Raw genomic sequence first — 20147 nt, 5'->3', positions numbered from 1 at the left:
GTCAGCCCTAACAAGGATTTCCCTCCCTCCCTCCCTCCTCTTCCGAAGGCATCATCCTTCCAGAGCCAGGCTGCTGCTCCTCCTCAATCTGAAATTTTAAGGGCTAATGGTGTGTGTTCTTGCAGTAATTAGGGGACCATGCAGCAATCCAACACTTGTTAAACAAATATGTAAGTCATCCTTGTGGGGAGAGACTGAGGAGGGGAGGCAGCTGGGACTTCTGCTGGTGGTGTCCTCTGCTAGGGGAGTGGCATCTCTGTGGCCCTCTGCTGAGGCTGGCCTTAGTCTTCTTCACTCATCCTTAGAATGAAGACACACAGGCAAAGAACACGTATCTCGCCACCCACTGGACAAGCTGAGGAACCTGTGTCTCTGCTTGAAAAGTTGCCTAAGTCACTGGTGGCTCTAAGCTGAGAAGAGCAGGATCTGGATCCCCCACTCTGCACAGCAGGGCCATGGATATAAAGGCCATGGAGCCATCTTCTCCCAGATCTTTCTTTTCACCATTATAAATCAGCCATATAAATCATTTGCATTGTTTAAGGTACATTGATCAATCTAATGGCTTGTAATAGGTTCCTAATTGTCATTTGCAGAAGCCTGCAGGCTCACAAGGGTCTCAATGCCAACTCAGTCCACCTTAAGCCCCAGGCTGGTCAGTACAAAACCCAGAAGGAGCACTCTGTCACTCCAACCTTTGTGCTCAGAAGAGGGAGTATTGCTAAGGGTAATTGTTACACACACACACACACACACACACACACACACACACACACACACAGAGAGAGAGAGAGAGAGAGAGAGAGAGAGAGAGAGAGAGAGAGAGAGAGAGAGAGAGCTAACTTCCAAATCAGCATTTCAGTGGTAAGCAAAGCCCAGCCTGCAATCTATTGATTATTGTGAACCAAAACACATTTTGTCAATCTCAGAAACCTTCTGGATTTACAACCTCTGCATTTATATTTACAGTAAAAATCTTGGTCAGTCACAAATCAATATGCTCTTGGTCATATTTTTTTTCTTTCCTTATTTTTAAACAATAATGACAAGGAGTCTCTTGAAAGGGATTGTTAAAGAAAGGAACAGAAGAGCTTTTACCAAAAACAGCTCTGAGTTATGCTTCTCAAAGTTGGAGTGTTTCCCTTCTCTGAGCCTTGGATGAAGGAGGAAAGAGCTGGAAGTTGGAAACCTCTCAAGCTGTCTAAGAAGTGATTAAACTGAAGAAACTGATGGACAGAAGAGGACTCAGGACCGGAATCCTCTGGCCTCTGGCCTTTCTTGCTATTAGGCTAAAATGCATGTGAGAAGCTATTGCAGCAGTTATCTGTGGCAATACATGGGCATCATTTGGGTAGCTCATCTCTTAAAAAGAGAAACCCGATACTGACTCTGGTCAACTTGCTTAGGTCTGAGACTCCTCCATAGTGTCTGGTGAGGGAGGACAATACAGTTCCAAGCCAAACACCACCCCCCATAGTTTCCTGGTGATACAGTAAACAAACCTATGATGCTTGTTGAATAATCTGCCAATAATTGCAGTCATTAAAATCATCACAGTCTCCAGTTCCCTTCCTTCCTTTGACATACCAGTGTCTCCTTTAATTGTTGATGCATTTTTTTGGCTCAGATAAACAGAGCAGAGCAAGCTTAGAATATGAGGTCCAGTCACATCCAGCAGCAGACAGAGGGCTGTACAGCAAAGGCATGGGCTGTTATCGACAGACCAGGGGCTTTCAGTTTCTCCTGGAGACCTTCAAGAGGTTAGAATGCATTGCGCTTCTAAATAGGAGTGCCACCTTCGAGGTAGGGAATAATTTTTTTAAAAGATGAAAATCTCATTGGCCTGTTGATTCTTCTTGACTTTTTTATTTGTAAGGGTTTGTAAAAAATGAGTATTAAGTAAAAGCTCCACAGAAATTATGGGAGAGTCCTTCAATTTTCAATTAATTTTCTTGATCTGTTTGAACTCAAGGCTGGTGTTTTAAAAGACATAAATATATGTTCACTATAAAAAATTCCCGTCTAATCAAAGGCTGGGTTTCATTTTCAGTCACATTGACAAACTCCAACTGCGGGAAGGATTCTCCGGACTCAACAGGCGCTAAAGTCTGTACTGGGCTTCCTTGCCCGCTGCTCAAGGCAGGCAGCAACCCGGATTCAGGCAGCCTTTTTTTTTTTTTTTTTTAAACCTGAAGTTATTATGTTTCTCCCTCAACTCCCACACGACGCTGACCTGATAATCACTGCTCTGGTGTAGCTCATGCAAATGAAAAGCATAATTAATTGCACAAATGATTCAAAACGGGAGCCTCTGTGGCTTAGCAAATAAATAAATAAATAAATAAATAAATAAATAAATAAATAAATAAGAGGCAGGTGGGAGGACAGGTCAGACAAATGCTTTAATGGGCGCCCACCCCTGCCCCCGCCCCCCATTCTGGTTCTAGTGGCCCAGGTTTCCCCTGCAACCAGCCTCACCAATTTTGAGAACCTTTCGGTTCCTCCCTGCCCAACGCCTCCCTTCCCGCCCACATCTTGAGTCTCCAACTACACCTTACCCCACCTCAGGGTGGTTAGGTCCGGGGCTAACTTGCCTGGAGATTGGGTGGCTACCTCACTGTTCACTCAGCTACAGTATGGAGGAGTTCAGAAAATAACTGGTCTTCAGGATCACCACCCAGCTTCGTGCATCAGCGAAAAAGCATTTCATCTAGGGCATAGCCGCTCAGAAACAGGGATGAGTGCTCAAGATGAAATTGTTTCTCCCGAGCTTTGCCTCTTAAACACTACAAACCTGAGCAGTTGCTCACATCAGAGCCCTTCGGAGAGGCAAGATGGGAGGAACAATATTTGTTCAAAGCAAGTGGACTCTTCCCTTTAATTACTCCATTCTTCTTTACTGGGCTTCGTATGGAATTTTTATTTTTTATTTTTTGCAAAAAATCATGTTGATTTAACCATAGTGTATTTACGATGTAAATATATGCCAAGATGAAAACGTCACGGATCAATTGTAAAGGACCCGGATACATAATTTTAAAAAATCAGTTTCAGTGTATATGAGGTTCTCACCCCACTTTCTCTGCTCAGTCAGATTTGTTTATGCAGAATCGACATTTAATAGTGCTAATTGCACTCCAGTTAAATTGCCCTGATTGCAGAAAGGGAAGCAATTTTCGTGCTCTCTGTCTGGGTTTGGAAGAAATTGTTTTATATTCACCTCTTTATAAAGAAGTGAAGATAAGGCACCGGGGCCTTTGCACAAATTGCACTTAGGGGCTGACTGGCAGCATTCAGGCGCTATAATAGAGCATTATTTGGCCGTTTTGAATAATGTAAAGCGTTTGCTGAAAGCTATTCTCCTGAAAATTGCTTTAACTTTTAAAAGGGTGATGATTCACTCCAAACCAGGCCTTTGTTACATTGTCATTATTTCCCCAAATGTTTTAACAGTCAGCTCAACACTTTAGCATAACACATTGATCTTTGTTTAAAAACTAGATTTTTTAGAAGATGAAAAAAATCTGTCAGACGGAAAGGGGAAAAAAACTGGACTACCTTCCTCCCCTCAACCCCCGAAAGATTTCCTTTGAGCCCCACCTTAGCGTTGAACCGGCCTGGATTGTTGAATTGTTTGTCTGTGTTCCTTTGGAAGATTTCCCTAACTTTTATTGTAATGAGGACTCGTGTGTCTAGGAATATGCGAAAGCCCACGTCCAGAGTCTGACAGCTGGAACTGCGTAGAAAACAGGGGGAGGGGAAGGGGACTGCTGGAGGAGGAGGAGGAGGAGGAGGAGGAGGAGGAGGAGGAGGAGGAGGAGGAGGAGGAGGAGGAATAGAGGACAGAGGATCCGGATGCCGCGAGCCCGAGATGCCTATGAGAACTGCTTAAATGGTTGGCTTAAAAATGTTACCAGTGCCAAGTGGCTTTTCAGATTGTCTTATTTATGACTTGGTCAGGTTTCCTTAAGAAGAGGGTGGGTTGGGGAGGAGACAACGCGGGGAACCCTCTGGCTTCTCCTCCCGGGACTGCCCAGGGTGAATCGGAAACGCCTCGCTGCCACTTAACAATCCCTCTATTAGTAAATCGACGCGAGGACCCTACGGGAAGCCGAGGGCCAGCCTCCCCTTACAGGGCACAAGTCACCTGTTGGGAACAGCTCCCGGGTCCCCCCTGCTGGGCTTTCTGGCTTGGTTCTGCAGCCTGGTACTCCCCCCCACCAGCCTTCCACCGAGTAGTCTTAAGAGTCTTTCTTTACCACCACCCCCTCTCAGATTTTTATCTCAGTCCCCTAGGACACAGAGCTTTCTAGCTGCTCAGATCATCCCTCTTTTCTCTTGTTCCGCCATCATTTTCCTCCTTGTCTTTTGTCACCTTAAAGTTTTCTTTTAAAGGCATTCTGAGCAAAAATAGTATAGTGAAGGCAGCGAAAGGGATCCATATAGCTCTCCCCATCCACGAAGAGCGGGTGCGTGCAGGCCTGGTCTTCCACCTTAAGGTGAGAGAGAAGTCTCGCCGCGGACTTACTTTAGGGCCTAGAGATCATGTAAATGAACACAACCTGGAAACACACCTTCACATCCTCCTGACTTGTCCTTCCCCGACAAATTGTCTTTTGCACCCGATCATTTAGGGGTTGGTAGTTATTTTAGAGAGCAGGATGTGGTTTGGAGGAGAACGTGCTTACACGTTTTAGTACCCAGATCTGCCTGAGGGCGCTTGTATTTCTAGTTCAAAAGCTGCCTCTGGCTACCCTGGAAAAGACAAAGTGAAGCCCAGAAACAGGAAACCCTCCAGCGGCGGCGCCTTGCGATGCGTGAGGACACCTCTTTTACACCAAGGTCCAGAGAGGCTTTTGAAGATGCTTCCAGCTTGCAGAACACGGAGGCGCCCACGTGTGGCCTGGCTTTCGCAGACTCTGCGGTGAAGGTTCCGGAGAGGTCCTCCGAAGTCTGTGACAGCAGGGTGCCTGCTGAGGATGAGCCTACCTCTGGAGTTCCTTGGCCCTGAAGACGGAGTTTCTAGGCCCTGGCAGTCTGCAGTGGAGATAGTTTGGATCTGAAGCAAGAAAAATGACTCTATAAACATCCCCTAAAATTCGACTTCAACCTGAAATCCGACATGCAAATCTCCACCGGGTTAAACAAACAGCGGAGCAAGCTGCAGCTTCAGCGGGGGTGGCGGCGGGGGGCGGACGCGGCTCGCGCCGGTCTCCGTTTCCAAAGTTGTTACAATGTGAAAATAAGCGGCTTCGTGCAGAGTGTTGTATGGGCTGATGCTTCCCACCCCCACGCCAGCCCCCAGCAAAACCTGGCAGATAATCAGCACGTCCCACTGTTTAGTCATATTTGACAACTGGGTTAACCTGGTATCTAAGGCGCTGGCGAAGCCGTACAAAGGGTGCCCTCAATTACCACCAGAAGCTTCTGGCGTGATAGGCACTTGTATTACCCCCCGGGTCAGAGGCCAGAGCGACAATTAGGAAGTCACTTAGACCGCTGGAGGGAAATGGCGGGATGCAGCAGGCTTTGGGCTCTCCCAACAAGTCTGTGGGTGTAGACCTGCCTGGAGAGGCCCAGCTGTCCTTTGCGCCCTCTGCTCAATAGGACTCTGAGCATAAAAAAAACCCGAATACGGTGGGAACAGGAAACTGGGAAAACGAGCACGACAAGGATCCAATCCATAGCAAGAGTGATGGCTACAAGCTGAAGTTCTTCGCAGCAACAACGTATACACACAAAGTGAACGCAGACCATTTCCACTTGTGCCCTAGGCCGGGGTGTCCCCACCTCTTCTGCTTCTTTCCCACAAGTGGGGATTGAAGACTGTTAGCCCTAACTAGCAACGTCTTGAGGTGGCCAGGGTGGTAGTGGGGGGGCTTGCGGCTTGGTCTCAACGGTACTTAAACCTGGCTTGGTACGTGAGTGTGTGTAAATTTTTAATTGCACTGTAATTTCTTCTGTCCCTAGCCCGCCCCCCTCCCACCCACGCCCGCAGACTTGACTGGCACGCGCCAGGAGCCCGGGCTCGGGCCCCTCGGAGCGTCTGATTGGCTGCGGGGCAGCTCCCGTCTGCTCTGCCTGCGCCCTCATTGGGCGAGAGGCGCAGCCAGCGGCACTTCAAAGCGGGTGCTCCTCGCACTTAGGCTGAGTTTTGCCGGCGGGAGCCCAGAGTCCGCTCGGCGCGAGCGCGGGACGCGGGAGCCGCGCGGGACCTGAATCTTGATTCCCAGCAGCCGCCAGGCTTTAACACCGCTCCCGGACTCGCCGCGCAGCCCAAAGACCTGCTATGGCCACGTCTATACTTGGGGTAAGTAAAATAGCGCTGGCCGCAAAGCCTTTGCTCATTTTTGTTTTGTTTTGTTTGTTGTTGTTGGTTTTTGGTTTTTTGGTTTTTGGTTTTTAGTTTTCTTATGACTTCTCTGGGTCAGAAGCTCTCAAGAAACTGTTGCTAGACCACAGCTCTAGTTTCCTTTTAGCATTTTCTACATTTCCGGAACTGATCTTTTCAAGTTATTGGAGCCTGGGACCTTTGCCTTTGCAAGAAAAGAATTTCTTAAGCAAGTTCCCTTTTAATTGGTTTTTGAGGCCAAGCCGAATGTTTCTTTTCTTCCCTTCTTGGTTTTAACATCGCCCCCTCTCCCCCGCCACTTGCTTTGGGGATTGTTGCATTACATTACAATGTTTTCTGGAAAGTCTTGTTTTGCAGGCCATGCAGTTACATTAATAAACATTTACATTAGCGTAGCTCCCCAGTTTGCCCTTGACTTCGAAAACCGTCAGTGGGCCGCTTGTACTTGGATTCTTTTTGTAATCGTGTGTGTGTGTGTGTGTGTGTGTGTAAATATCAACACTACGTTTTTGAACTATAAGAGAAAATAGCCAAGTTGTAGCCACTCATTCAAAACGAGTGTTCTAAGTTCCTCCCAGCCCTGGGTGGCTTTTTTGGCCGCCCCCCTGCCCTCACCCGCTATTGCTTGTGTGTGTTTACCTTCGTGCTACACCCGGAAGGGCGACTTGGGGGCTTCTGGGAGAAGAGCGGGCTTATGGCGTCAACCCAAGTCTGATTCTAGACAAGGGTGGCAGCGAACGAGGTGGAGGAAACCGAGGCATCTCTGATCTATAATCTCATCGAAGAACAACTTTCCTCCTCGCTTGTGATCGCCTCTGTCCTGCGCGGGGCGCGGCGCGTCCCCCGCCAGCGCGTGGGGAGGAGGTGCGAGCCGGGGTGCCAGGGCCCTCCGGGACCGGCGCGGGGGAACGAGGCTGCTCACCGGTGCACTTTGTGTCTTCCCCCACTTCTTCCTGCCCTCCTCCTCCTCCTTCTCCTCCTCCTCGCTCCCTCCCTCACCCCACCCACTCCAGGAAGAGCCACGCTTCGGAACGACCCCGTTGGCCATGCTGGCGGCGACCTGCAACAAGATCGGCAACACGAGCCCCCTGACGACACTGCCCGAGTCCAGCGCCTTCGCCAAAGGCGGCTTCCACCCCTGGAAGCGCTCGTCGTCCAGCTGCAACCTCGGCTCCAGCCTCTCGGGCTTCGCTGTGGCCACGGGCGGCCGCGGCTCGGGCAGCCTGGCGGGTGGCTCGGGAGCCGCCAACAGCGCCTTCTGCCTGGCCTCCACGTCCCCCACGTCGTCCGCCTTCAGCAGCGACTACGGCGGCCTTTTCTCCAACTCGGCAGCGGCGGCGGCGGCGGCGGCCGGGGTGTCCCCGCAGGAGGCGGGCGGCCAGTCGGCCTTCATCTCCAAGGTGCACACGACGGCGGCCGACGGTCTGTACCCGCGCGTGGGCATGGCGCACCCGTACGAATCGTGGTACAAGTCGGGCTTCCACTCGACGCTGGCAGCGGGCGAGGTGACCAACGGCGCGGCGTCGTCGTGGTGGGACGTGCACAGCAGCCCCGGGTCCTGGCTGGAAGTGCAGAACCCCGCCGGGGGGCTGCAGAGCTCGCTGCACTCGGGCGCCCCCCAGGCCTCGCTGCACTCGCAGCTAGGCACCTACAACCCCGACTTCAGCTCGCTCACGCACTCGGCCTTCAGCTCCACCGGCCTCGGCTCGTCGGCCGCCGCCGCCTCGCACCTGCTCTCCACCAGCCAGCACCTGCTGGCCCAGGACGGCTTCAAGCCGGTGCTGCCCTCCTACTCGGACTCCAGCGCCGCGGTGGCCGCGGCGGCCGCCAGCGCTATGATCTCGGGCGCCGCGGCGGCCGCCGCCGGGGGCAGCTCGGCGCGCTCCGCCCGTCGCTACTCGGGCCGTGCCACCTGCGACTGCCCCAACTGCCAGGAGGCCGAGCGGCTGGGGCCGGCCGGGGCGAGCCTACGACGCAAGGGGCTGCACAGCTGTCACATCCCGGGCTGCGGCAAGGTGTATGGCAAGACGTCGCACCTGAAGGCGCACCTGCGCTGGCACACGGGCGAGCGGCCCTTCGTGTGCAACTGGCTCTTCTGCGGCAAGCGCTTCACGCGCTCGGACGAGCTGCAGCGGCACCTGCGGACTCACACCGGCGAGAAGCGCTTCGCCTGTCCGGTGTGCAACAAGCGATTCATGCGCAGCGACCACCTGAGCAAACACATTAAGACGCACAACGGGGGCGGCGGGGGCAAAAAGGGCAGCGACAGTGACACGGACGCCAGCAACCTGGAGACGCCCCGCTCCGAGTCCCCGGACCTCATCCTGCACGACTCCGGCGTCAGTGCAGCCCGGGCGGCTGCAGCGGCGGCGGCGGCGGCGGCTGCAGCGGCGGCGGCAGCAGCGGCGGCTTCGGCTGGAGGCAAGGAAGCTGGGACCGGTCCCAACGACTCCTAGAGATTGGCGGAGAGGCGCGAGCGAGCAAGTAGAGACACCCAGAGCGAGCGAGCGAGCGAGAGGTTCGGAGGGCGAGCGAGTGGGCGCACGGGAGGGCAGGGGCTCCAGTGACGCCCCCGGAGCCCAGGCTGGGCGCGAGGTGGAGCAGCGCGGAACCCCGGGCGGTGGCTTGCTGTCGGCGCCGGAGTTGCCCTCCACCCATTACGCCCTGATGAGAATCGATCTCGAGGTCCAGAAACAAAAGCGAGCCATCCTCCGACATAAGTACAGGTTCAAAACCACACACACACACACACTCTCTCTCACACACACACACACCCCGGAGACCCACAACGGCAAGAATGCACACTCCCGCGCGCGCACTCACAGGCACCCACTCGAACAAACTTCTCCAGAGAAGAGCAATACACAGAAATGCCCCCTCCCCCCACTGCCCACTGCCCACTCCCGCCCCCCATCTTTCTCTGTCCTTTTCTCAAAAACAAAAAAACAAAAACTAGCTACCACTCAGCAAAGGACTGTCAGAACTTTCGAATGAAAACAAACGAGACCTATAAAAACAGACCCTTTGTGTGGATTATATTATATATAAAATCTCCAAGTCCTGCTTGATGTCTACTTTACAATGAGACTTTTTTTTTCTAAAAAAGGAAGCATCAAAAAAGGCTTAAGGTGAGATATTCAACTGGAAGTCTAGCAGCAGTTTCTCTGTATTTCATAACATCTGTATAAATAGGGTTCAAAAGATTGTGTTCTCTTTTATTTTCTTGTAAATGTTCATCCGAATAGTTTTTTTTGTGATTTCCTGAAATTCAGGGAGTTTCTTTTTAATTTTCTGATGCACTTTGTGAAAGTCAGTATATATGTAAAAGATATTTAAAATGTTGAGTTACCATTTCACTCAAACCCGTAAGTTAAGGTCATCTAAAGAAATTAAATGCGTTTATCTGTATGAAGAGAATCTTGACATCATATTTTCATTTTGGTGTTATTAAAGGACTCTAAACAACACTCCTCCTTAAAAAAAAATCCTGTTTGCCCCTCAATAATCTTTAATGTGGAATCAACTTTTTTTTTTAAGTTGGGAAACAAATTCCCTTACTGTTAGTTGTAGACAATGAAGTTTATATGGGTTACAAAAGCCATAACACACATACATTTTTTGAGAAGTCAAAATTATTTATTTGTATATCAACAGCATAAATTAAATCGGGTTCTAAGACTGTGTAGTTGTATTACTTAACGGGAGGGCTTGCAAAAGGTGACATTTTAAATCTTTGGATCGCCTTTTTTAAAAGCCAGGTCTTTTGACAGTTTTAACTGGGGAGGTACCTACCCATCTCCCGGAGGGCTCAGAGAAAATTGGTGGGCTTGTTTTTTAAAACTGACTTTAAAACAATCTCTGTGTGTGTCTGGCCCGCCCCCCAAGCTTTCTAGAAAAAAAAATATCTTTTAGTTTCCAAGGCCCTCTACGTCGTTGGGAGGCATCTCTGGGGAATAAATCGCTAGAGTCAATACCCCGGAAAAGACATTTCATGCCTAAATGAAAATCTTGTTAAATGTTATTAATTTTGACTTAGAGCACACAGCAGCCCCCTGTGCCTTGTATTCCCTTATTAGGGATTCATGTCTTATCAAATATCTAATTAATCTCCTAGACATCATTTGTTCTGGCCAACTTTATCTCAGCTGGTCCACAGGGAAAACTCCAAATATTCTCTGTGACAAAGCTCCCTTGAAGATCTTTTTAATTGTCTAAATTAACTGCACCAAATTTGCATGTCAAACGGTAAAGGGCAACCTGAGATAAAATGTAAACGTTTTAAAAGCCCCAAACTAAGCACTTGATTTGATAACTAGGCTTTTTAATGTTATGGAAGACAACTGCTCCTTTCCTTTTCAAAGACGGCTGATCTATGCAAATAGTGAATTGGAAATGCCTAGGTCCGCTCGCCGTCAAATGGCCCTCGCAGGTTATTTGAATATCAGTGGCTGCTTCTGAAAAGGTTCAAGGATGCTCTCTGCCTTCTTTGTGATTACTCAGTGCGGCGTCTTATTCTGAAGAAAAAAAACTCAGGAATAATTAAAGGCTGGGATCAGGCCTGGGAACACATTTGGGACAGGAATCTCATTTAGACAGTCTCTTTCAAAATAAGGCACAGTTAAATTGACCAGAAGGCAATTATTGAAATGAAAATTATTTTCACTCTCTTTGTCTTCTGACCACCAACTTAACAGGCCCAGTTTAAAAGAAGGAGAAGGGAGAGAATGACGAAAGGAAAATTGGTAAATGAGACAATTTCGCAATTCGAAAAAAAATGTTTGTTTGGAAAAGAAAGTACATATTTACAGAATAAAAATATTTCTAAAAGACTTCTCACACAATAGAAACTGCAAGGGAAGTCAGCATCAATAAATTTTCCCCTCTTTTTTTTTTTTATTACCGGCCTTGGAAACTTGAATGAAGATTTTGATTCTTTGGAAAGAATAAATTATTGGTATTAACAGTCAACAAAAACTGCTCTGAAGGGCCAAATAGCAAGGCAGGAAGGTTCTCAGCGGGGAGTCTGCAGCGCGAGGCTCAATGATTTCTTCCTCTTTTCTGGTGGCTCTTCTTCCCTAGTTTCCTTCTCTTCGCTCATTTTCAATCCCAGCTTATCCATTCCTGCCTGGGACGCCCCGCACCCCCACACCCACGGCGTCTTCGGGTTTGGGTCTGGTCTTGGAGAGAAGCTGGCAGAGTACGCTTGTTCTGGGGGTTTGGGGCAGAGGCTCTGAGGCCCATAGGGAGTCCCGTGCGTCTAGGGTCTGCTGGCTGGAGGCGCGGAGGTGAGTGCGTGCTGGGGGTTCCTGAGGAATGAGGGCGCCGGAACGTCGGTCCCAGGCAGCTTTGTTTCTTGTTGATAATAAAGGCAGATCAAAGGGCCTGGCTGTGCAGGTCTCGCTCCCGGAGGGGCTCCCTCCGCAGGCCAGTGATCAAGGCCTCTGCGCGCTGCCTCTGCCCCGCGGGTCAGCCAACGTCCATCACCGCGGCTCCGGTGAACCGCGGGCGGCAGCCCAGACCCCAGTGTCCAGCCAGACATCTTGGGCTCCAAGCTGAGCCAAGAGGGACCCGGGTCCCGTGCTCTTGTCTGACACCCACCAGGGGAAAAATTCCAGCCCCATTTGCCCCCCAGCTCTTGGCATCCCGGGGAGACCTTGACCTCAGTAGGTGGTGACCGACCGAAGACGAACAATTGGAAGAGAGCGTGCACCCGAGGCGAGGTCCGAGGATACCAGCTGGGTCCCCAGTTGAGGTGCGGCTGCGCCTCCCCGGGGCCACCTCCGCATTCCCGCGGCTTGGGCCTAACTGGGTCCTGGGTAGAGTAGATGGGGAGTCCACGCTGGGAATGAGGGCTGCCGCCTGGAAGTGAATTTTGTGAAGCCGGGGCTGACTGAGATCAGGGTCCAGGAGTCCCGCCCCCGCCGGGGTGAGGGGAAATGCAATTTCGTTTCAGCCAGTTTCCAGGGATTTCTTGTTTCCAGCTCCCTCGCAGTAGATGAACCAGGACCAAGTTTGTTGGGTCTGCGCCTACCCGGCCCTAATCCACACCCTCCCTAGCATTTTTCTTTCTTGGTATAATTTACCCTCACTCTTTGGAGGACCCACCGGGTCCTACCTGATGAGGAAAAAAGTAGAAAAAAATTTTTTTCCCTTTCCTCAAGGACGTTTGAAAACATTTGGATGAGATTAGATTTTGCACCTGAACCGCGTGTCTGGACATTCCGTCAAATCGTCACCAGTCGTGTAAAATTGAATTTCTTTTTATTCACATGGAAACTTTATTTATTTTAACTCTAATCTTATTTGCATCTATTATCTGTATTCACCAAGGCTCTCTTCCACTACAAAAATGCAGATGAAGTAAATCTCACATAAATCCCGCCCATTTGTGTAATTGGTATACTAAGTGTTTATTTTAAGTGAGAATAATTTAGCTACAAATTTTCTTAAGGAATAACATTCTTAACACATTAAAAAAAACTGAAAACTCTGATTTGCTTTTATGTTTGACAGTAGCTCTTGATTCCCCCAAGAGGCGTACGGCGAATGCGGCTCTCTGGCGCCATCTAGAGCTCCTGCATAGGAGTCCGCGCTGTCGGCCCGGCGCTTGGCTTTTAGCGCTTGGAGACCTGCTTCTGTCGTGAACTCCGACAGCCCAGGGAATCAGGCAAAGAAAAGCGAGGTTTTGTGTTTTTTTAGCTGGGGACAAGCCCTGTTTTGAGGGGACATTGCCTAGCAATGGCTCCAAGGGAAGAGGATTATTTCTGGAACACACTTACTGAAAAATCCAAGCAAAACAGACTACCACCCCGCTTGGCCCTGGACCCAGCTTTCTTTCATTGTCTCGTTTTTTTTTAGCATTCTTTCCTAGGCGATTTCAGGGTCTTCCAGCACTCCTAGATGAAAACGCTGAGCGTTGTCGGTAGCGGCAGCGACGTGTACCCTGGATAGAGACCCCGCGGTGGGCACAGCTTGCCTCGCACACTTCTCCCAGCGTCCTGGGACCCAGGGCTGAGGGACCATGGGGTCTGCCTGGACTACCCAGGTCACCAAGACCTCCTCAGGTTTCCAGAACCCCTAGGATAGAAGGGAAACCCAGAGTCACACAGCTACGGCCTGCCTGGACCCACCGAGCACCTCAACAGACCTCTGCAGGGCCTCAGTGCTCTGAGAGGGGCGCAGCGGGCATCTGGGCAGCCGAGGCGGGACAGCTCGGCCGGGTTCCAGAGGGCGACCAGGAGCCCCCAGAGCCCTCGCCCCGGCTCTCTCGACGGGTGCGCACCCCCTCCCAGAACAGACCCACCCCCTTTGTCCTCGCCTTTGCGAAACCCAAATCTGAAATGAGATAACAGTTGGGGGCGTTGGCCAATTTTCTCTTCTCTGTGCATCGCCCTGCCTCCCGCCGCCCCCTTCCCTCCTCTTCCTAGTCCACTACCCCTCCCCCATCCACAAGCTTTAGACGGCTGTAGCGACTTTCTCCCCTCCCCCTTCAGCAGTTATTGTATTTTAATTTAAAAAGCGACACCTTCCAACCCGGCGTTCGCCCGAGGAGGAAAGAAACGCAGTCTGCCGAAGCTGTAAGCAAGGAGATGAGGTTCTGGGGTGCCCGGCTCCCCAAACTCAAGCCAGAAAAATGCAGCGCGCTTCTGGGAACTCAACAGCCACCTTTGTAGCGGGTACTAGGCTGGGTTTGTATTTGCTGTTTTAATACAAACCCCGCCGCACTGCCTATTTCAAAGATGTGCTAATTACTACTTGGATAGCAGGGCGCAAAGTCCTTGTCCATTTCCCAGTACAAAGTAGGTTGCTAGAAAATTTGAAATTGCCTTTCAGCCTAAAGCTGCCTTACCTGAATGTCATAATTACAGTAATTATGTACATCCAAATTACATGCTAATTAAATTAGAATCAAATCGTTCTAAATCGAAATCAAATGAGGTAGTGAAGAATTAATCAATGACAACATAAATAGAGCGCTTCCTTCAGAGATATTTATTGTAACGATCCAAGGAGGAATTTGATCTGAAAAAGTCACCTGTTTATTTACTTTCAAATTAGTAATCAGTTATTATCCCTTCTCCATAATTTTAACCGTTCAGTGCTATTTACCCCCCACCCTTTCCAGACGCTGGAGTTTATAGAAATATGTATGAGGTAAATACATACAGACTTGCCTCCCCATATATTATTGGTATGAATATGTACGGTGTTTGGAACTCGAGTTAAGGTTTCTAAATGTCCGTGGGGACACATTCCTCCAGAGTCAGTTGGCCAGGATCCGGGAAAGCTTAACGTTTGAGCTGTAGGTTTTCCCAGACGGTAGCCTTCTTTTTCTTTGGAAATTCACTGGGGGTTTTGCATTGTTTCGCAGGCATCTTGCCACTTCGTGGGTGATTCATTGATGAAAGAAATGCAGGGATAGGGTGTGACTCCCTCAGTCCGCTTTCTTTTTGTAGATTGCTAGGAGAGTTGGTATTTTCTTCTTTTGCGCCAGGAACTAGAGATTAGTATTGGCTTCCCGAAGCGCAGTCTTCACCTGTGGAGCCCTAGCGAGCAGAAAAATTCTCTTGCCTTCCAAGCCACGGCGGGCGAGCGCGCCCTGCGACCCGCGCAGGGAACACACGCGGGAGGCCGGGCAAGCTTCAGCAGGGATAGAGCTGCAAGGGCCAGGTCCTCGAGGGCGCCGAGCAGCTTCCTTGGCTCGCAGCTTCGCCGAGGGGCCTGGGAGTATCTTCTGGCTGGGTTTGGGCCACGGCGGGCCAGCGCCAGGGGACCCATGCAAAGAGCTAAGCTGACCCTTTCTGGAACGCTTGTGGACAGGAAGCTGGGCTGTTGTGCGCCCCCAAATTCCCAGCTTCTCTCCGTGTGCTGTGTTGCCAGGTGAGAATCCCGGACAGGTCCCAGAGAATGCTGGGTGCCTTGGCATCTAAGGATGGCCTAGCGACACCTGATCAGGACTCAGCCTATCATTCTCCCTCAGCCTTCTGCTTCCTTTGGGTTCTGTGCAATACCCTTTCAACTGGAGATCTGATCCATTCCGAAGGCCTCGGCACCCCAAAGCCGCTGCCAAGCAAGGGCCAGAGTTTTCCATGTCTTCAGTCACCGGTAGGCGACTCAGGGGCAGTTCGGTTAAATCTATCGCAATCAGACCTTCTCAGTCCGCATTTCTTTACAGTACGAGGTACACTGTGGGGCTCTGGGGTGCTGAGTGTGAGGTGAAGTGAGGAGGGAAGGAAGGTGATAAGAATTATCTGCTCCCTCTTCTGCCTTAGGAACCAAGTAGTAGAAACTTCAAGTCAGGGAAGCACTCAGCTCTCTGGGCACTTTCAGATCTGACCCTGCTGCAAAGGCCATCACTGCAGGCCAGTTAACACTTGTCAGGAAGTGGTAACTAGTAAAATTTATCTTCTCAGAACACTCAAACAAGATTGAAAGTATTTGTTTAGCTTGCTCCTCGGTCGTAAGCACAGGGTGTGGAGGATGTGGCCTTCCTGAGAGGCCGCCACCACCATCTTGGCCATTAGGTCAGAAGCATAAAAATAGCCTGTGCGGATCTAAATTTTGATTGAAATCGAGAAAGGCCGCTCCAACAGCGGTACTGATCGGATCCTGTGGCCTCATGGAAGCATCTGGAAGAAAGATCTCTCCACAACCTTTCAGATACAAAGCTTTCTTCATATTCCAACTGCATGATTCAGGCAAGATTCATGTCACATTGCAAGGTGAGCCTTCCTGCCGCTATGTCGCAGCAACTTCTGCCTATTTGGGCAATTATTAAAAGAAATTATGACTAATTTACTATGTAGACATCCAGATAAACAAACCCCAATCTAACAACCCTCTTTTTCCTGGTCATTTGTAAATCGACAGTGCCTCCTACAGGAATTATTACGTCAGTGTTGTGTTAAAGGAGGCTAGGGAGAACTGGAACATGTCCCTAAAATTTAAAATTTGTCCAGTACCTTTGCATACAGGTCCACACCGAGGGGGGAAAAATGTCGACGCGTACCCAGATTTATTTAAAAGATTTTCTCTATTGAGGGTAAGAAGAATGATTTCATGTCTGGATTTGTGGAGTTTCGTTTGGATTCATTGATTTTAGAGGATTCTTCTTTGGCTACTTACTAGAAGCCTAGTATTTTAAAGGTCATGCTCGGTCTCATCCCTCAGCATCATCAGCACAGACAGAGTTAGGGAAGGCTGTTGTTTCATGTTTTGTGTGTGTGTGTGTGAATGCCTCCCCTTCTGTCTGTAAGTCAGAGCAGGCCCATTGCGGTTGTCTAGCATCTGTGGGTGGCCAAGGCCCGAACCTAAACTGCAAATGATCTGTAACCACTGGGAAATGTCTCTCAGAACTGGGTGGGTACGATTAGACCTTTTAAAATTATTCCCTTATGGCTTAATATTCTGAACAGGAAGGATTAAATCAATGATTAAAATAAAAAACGTAGGGGCTACCTTACAAAGTCAAGGGTGGTATCACATTTTGGTGAAAGTCGAAAGTATGAGAAAGTGTATTTCTTTAATTCATTCTTAATTATAGGATGCATTTCAACGTTTTTCTTCATGAACACTATATTGGTTTGGAACCCTCTTTTAAGGCAGTAAGTATTGCATAGGTTTTGACATTACAAAAATTATAAAGTCTAAAAAGGTGTACGGCAGGAAATAATCACAGCGACACTGATGAACTCGGTGTAAATTAGCCTTTATCAATTTCAAATGCATGCTTTTCTAAGTGAAGGAGTAGGATGTGAGGTGTGCCGAGACAGTAGAGGATATGGGGAAGGAGTTCAGTTCCTCTCTAGCTTCCTTCATATGCATAATCAAAGAACTATTTACATCGTCGATGCAGCCACATCACAGGGCATCTGTTTGTGGTGTGCATAGACAAGTACTAGAAATGGAATAGTTTTAACTCCTTCCAAATTTATTTTCTTACAGAACTTGGAAATTGTGATGGCCAACGAAATCATTTTTGTACTAGACAAGAGATGCTTAAAAAAAAAACAAAAACAAAACCCTGATTTAAAAGAAATTCACAATATGCAAAAAAAATTAGTTACATATTATCTAAAAATTTATTAAAATTTTCCATAGTTTTCTTTTTTATCAATCCTTCGGAACATATGGCAACATCTATAGCTAAGTTAGAAAATAAAACACTTTGTATATTGCCTTGGTCTACATAGTGAGTTTCAGGCTAGCAAGGGCTACATGGTGATGGTAAGACCCTGTCTCAAAGAGGAAACCTACTCCCAGCATATACCTCTAAATACAATATATCTAGTTTACATTATTTCTTTGTAATATTATTTCTTTGTATTACTTCCTGAAGAAAAACCTTGTAATGTCAACCGGAAAGGCTACTGTGGGAGGGAGGTAGACTAACACTCCCTCTGTCCCCCAAAGACATATGTTTTTAACCCCTCGAAGCCATGAATATGTTACAGGTGCAGATAAAATTAAGGTTGATAATCAGTTGATCTCAATGTGGATGATTCTGGGCCCCTCAGGGGGACCTGCTATCCTCACAAGGGTCCTTAGCAAGTAAAGGAGGATGCAGAGTTAGGGTCAGATCCAGCCCAGGACATGGACACATGGGAGTCCTTTTTGTTAGAAAAGGGGGCCAGACATCAAGACTGGGCAACATAAATTTTCAGAAGGAAGACAATTCTACTCATGCCTTCATTATTATCCTAGTGAGACCTATGTCAGAATTCTTATTTTCACAGCTGTTAAGTTTAAAGTGATCCTGTATGCCAACATAGACAAATAACAGAATATCCACTTATAAATATCATACTCTTTTAAAGTCTTAAGGAAATGCTGATCGATATCCAGTGCTTTATTCGCCCTAGTCAATTTCAACAGTGATTACATTTTGCTTCAAGCAAATTCAAATCTTAAAATAACAAATTTGAATTGATAATTATTCAAGATTCTGTCACTGTTTTAATGGTGTTTCAAGACAACAACAAAATCACAGAATTACTTATATATTTTAAATCTGGTACAAGGCAGAAGAAACAACTACCAACAAAAAAACAGCAACAACAACAAAAACCAAAACAAAACCACTTTAAACCCTAAATAAATTCCCCACAAATATCTGCAAACTTAAGCTTGTGGCACACCGGTGCTTAAAGACTTGAAATGACAGTTTACAGAGATGGAAAATGAACTGACTTCTTTTTATTAGATAACAATATGCACGTTAGCCCTTGCTAAAGATGGTCTTGATGCCCAGGGGGTTGCTCTGGAGCTCTGTTGAGCCTGCTGCCGCTCCTTTTATCGCCTGGGTGCTCAGCGCGCACGCTCTCTTCTATGGTCATCATCACCACGGCTTCCGGTCCCCTTTCTTCCCTTCTGCTCTTCACTAGGGCTCCGGTGTGGCCGGCTCCTCACCTCCCCGTGCTTCTGACTGCAAGGACTCCTGCTTCGGCTTCGCCTGCTGCTCTCAGCACGGCTACGACTTCGGATTCCCCCGTTTCTGTCAGACCCTTTTTTCTCTGGACTGTGCCTGTGGCTTCTGGATTTCCGGTCAGAAGCAAAATAGACCCGTGTGCTATTCTCCCCAGAACTCTCTTGTTTTAGAAGCCTTAATTTTTCCTGGGCTGTTCCCCTGTCACTATGGCTGCTAGAAAGTTCTTCATAAAGCATGTTCTTAGACTTGTCCTCCTTACAGTCACTGGATTTACTTCCAGAACATTTGGTTTTCTTCTTTTTCTTCCTCTTCTCTTTCTCTCTTTTCTTTGCTTTGTTATCACTCTCACTGCTGCTATCTGAAGTCTCCGAGGAAGAGGAGGAAGAGGAGGAGGAAGAGGAGGAGGAAGAGGAGGAGGAAGAGGAGGAGGAAGAGGAAGGAGATTTGTTTTTACGTTTTTTGTGTTTATTTTTGCTCTTCTGTAACTTCTTCTTTTTCTTATCACTTTTCTTTTTCTTTTTTTTCTTTTCAAGTCTATCCAATTTCCTGTAGTTGGAAAGAAATAGTTCTTTCATCAACAAAAGAGAAACTGTCAACAGACTACATCTTCTTAGTTGCTACTAAAAATGGTGTCCACAACTAAACACATTATTTACTTTATTTCATGATAAACCATTTTCTTCCTTTTAAATTATTCAGGCATGTAGACATTGAGTAGAATTTAAATTAAGCCAACTTCCTAACTATACTTCAATGGGAATCACTTATCCTTTTGATAAAATATTCATATTGAGTCAGAGCATGAAATTACTTAGCATTCTAAATAAAATGCCTCTCTGATTTAAAGAAAATTTGGGAAAGATGTGTAGCATTAATTGGGCCTATGCACCGTCAATCTTGTATATGTTTTAAGTGCAGAAATATTAATTAATATTATTGCCCAGCAGTGGTGGTACACAACTTTAATCTCAGCAATCAGGAGGCAGAAGCAGGTACGTCTCTTGAGTTCAAAGCCAGTCTGGTCTATAGATTGAGTACCAGGAAAACCAGGGCTGGAGAGAAATCCTGTCTTGAAAAATCAAAGTCAAACCAAATCAAACCAAAACAACACTAATTATCAAAACTGAGTGTTATCTATAAGTTCTGATTTAGGATATTCTTTGATGTTTTATTATATAAAATAATTACCTACTAGTTCTCATCAACTATCTAGTTTTAGAAACAGAGCAACTCCACTGTGTTGTCAACTTTCAGTCTGGGAAGATAAATTCTGCACTGGGAGCTGCACATCATTTTCCATTTACCGAAACATGGTGAGCGCCCTCTATTGGACTCAGTACATATTCTTGAATTCTTTAGCCCAGGTGG

General features: G+C 47.9%; 2 protein-coding genes across 2 annotated transcripts in view; one reads left to right on the top strand and one right to left on the bottom strand.

The window, feature by feature from the left end:
• The first annotated feature begins 6142 nt into the window (after positions 1-6142).
• Positions 6143-10030, top strand: Sp9 (Sp9 transcription factor). The gene is made up of 2 exons (XM_028763009.1): positions 6143-6310; positions 7366-10030. Exons 1-2 carry the CDS (start codon positions 6290-6292, stop codon positions 8806-8808), a joined length of 1464 nt encoding a protein of 487 aa, XP_028618842.1. The 5' UTR covers positions 6143-6289; the 3' UTR covers positions 8809-10030.
• Positions 10031-17043: 7013 nt separating this feature from the next.
• Cir1 (corepressor interacting with RBPJ, 1) overlaps positions 17044-20147 on the bottom strand; it is a 28031-nt gene continuing 24927 nt past the window's right edge. The window contains exon 10 of the mRNA XM_028763010.1: positions 17044-19325. Within this exon, the coding sequence (XP_028618843.1) occupies positions 18659-19325 (667 nt within the window). The 3' untranslated portion in view covers positions 17044-18658. The remainder of the gene's footprint in view (positions 19326-20147) is intronic.

Source organism: Grammomys surdaster, unplaced genomic scaffold, assembly GCF_004785775.1.
Source record: "Grammomys surdaster isolate TR1022 unplaced genomic scaffold, NIH_TR_1.0 136, whole genome shotgun sequence".
Classification (NCBI taxonomy): Eukaryota; Metazoa; Chordata; class Mammalia; order Rodentia; family Muridae; genus Grammomys; species Grammomys surdaster.
The sequence above is the reverse complement of the archived record's forward strand: the minus strand, read 5'-3'. Positions and strand labels throughout refer to the sequence as shown.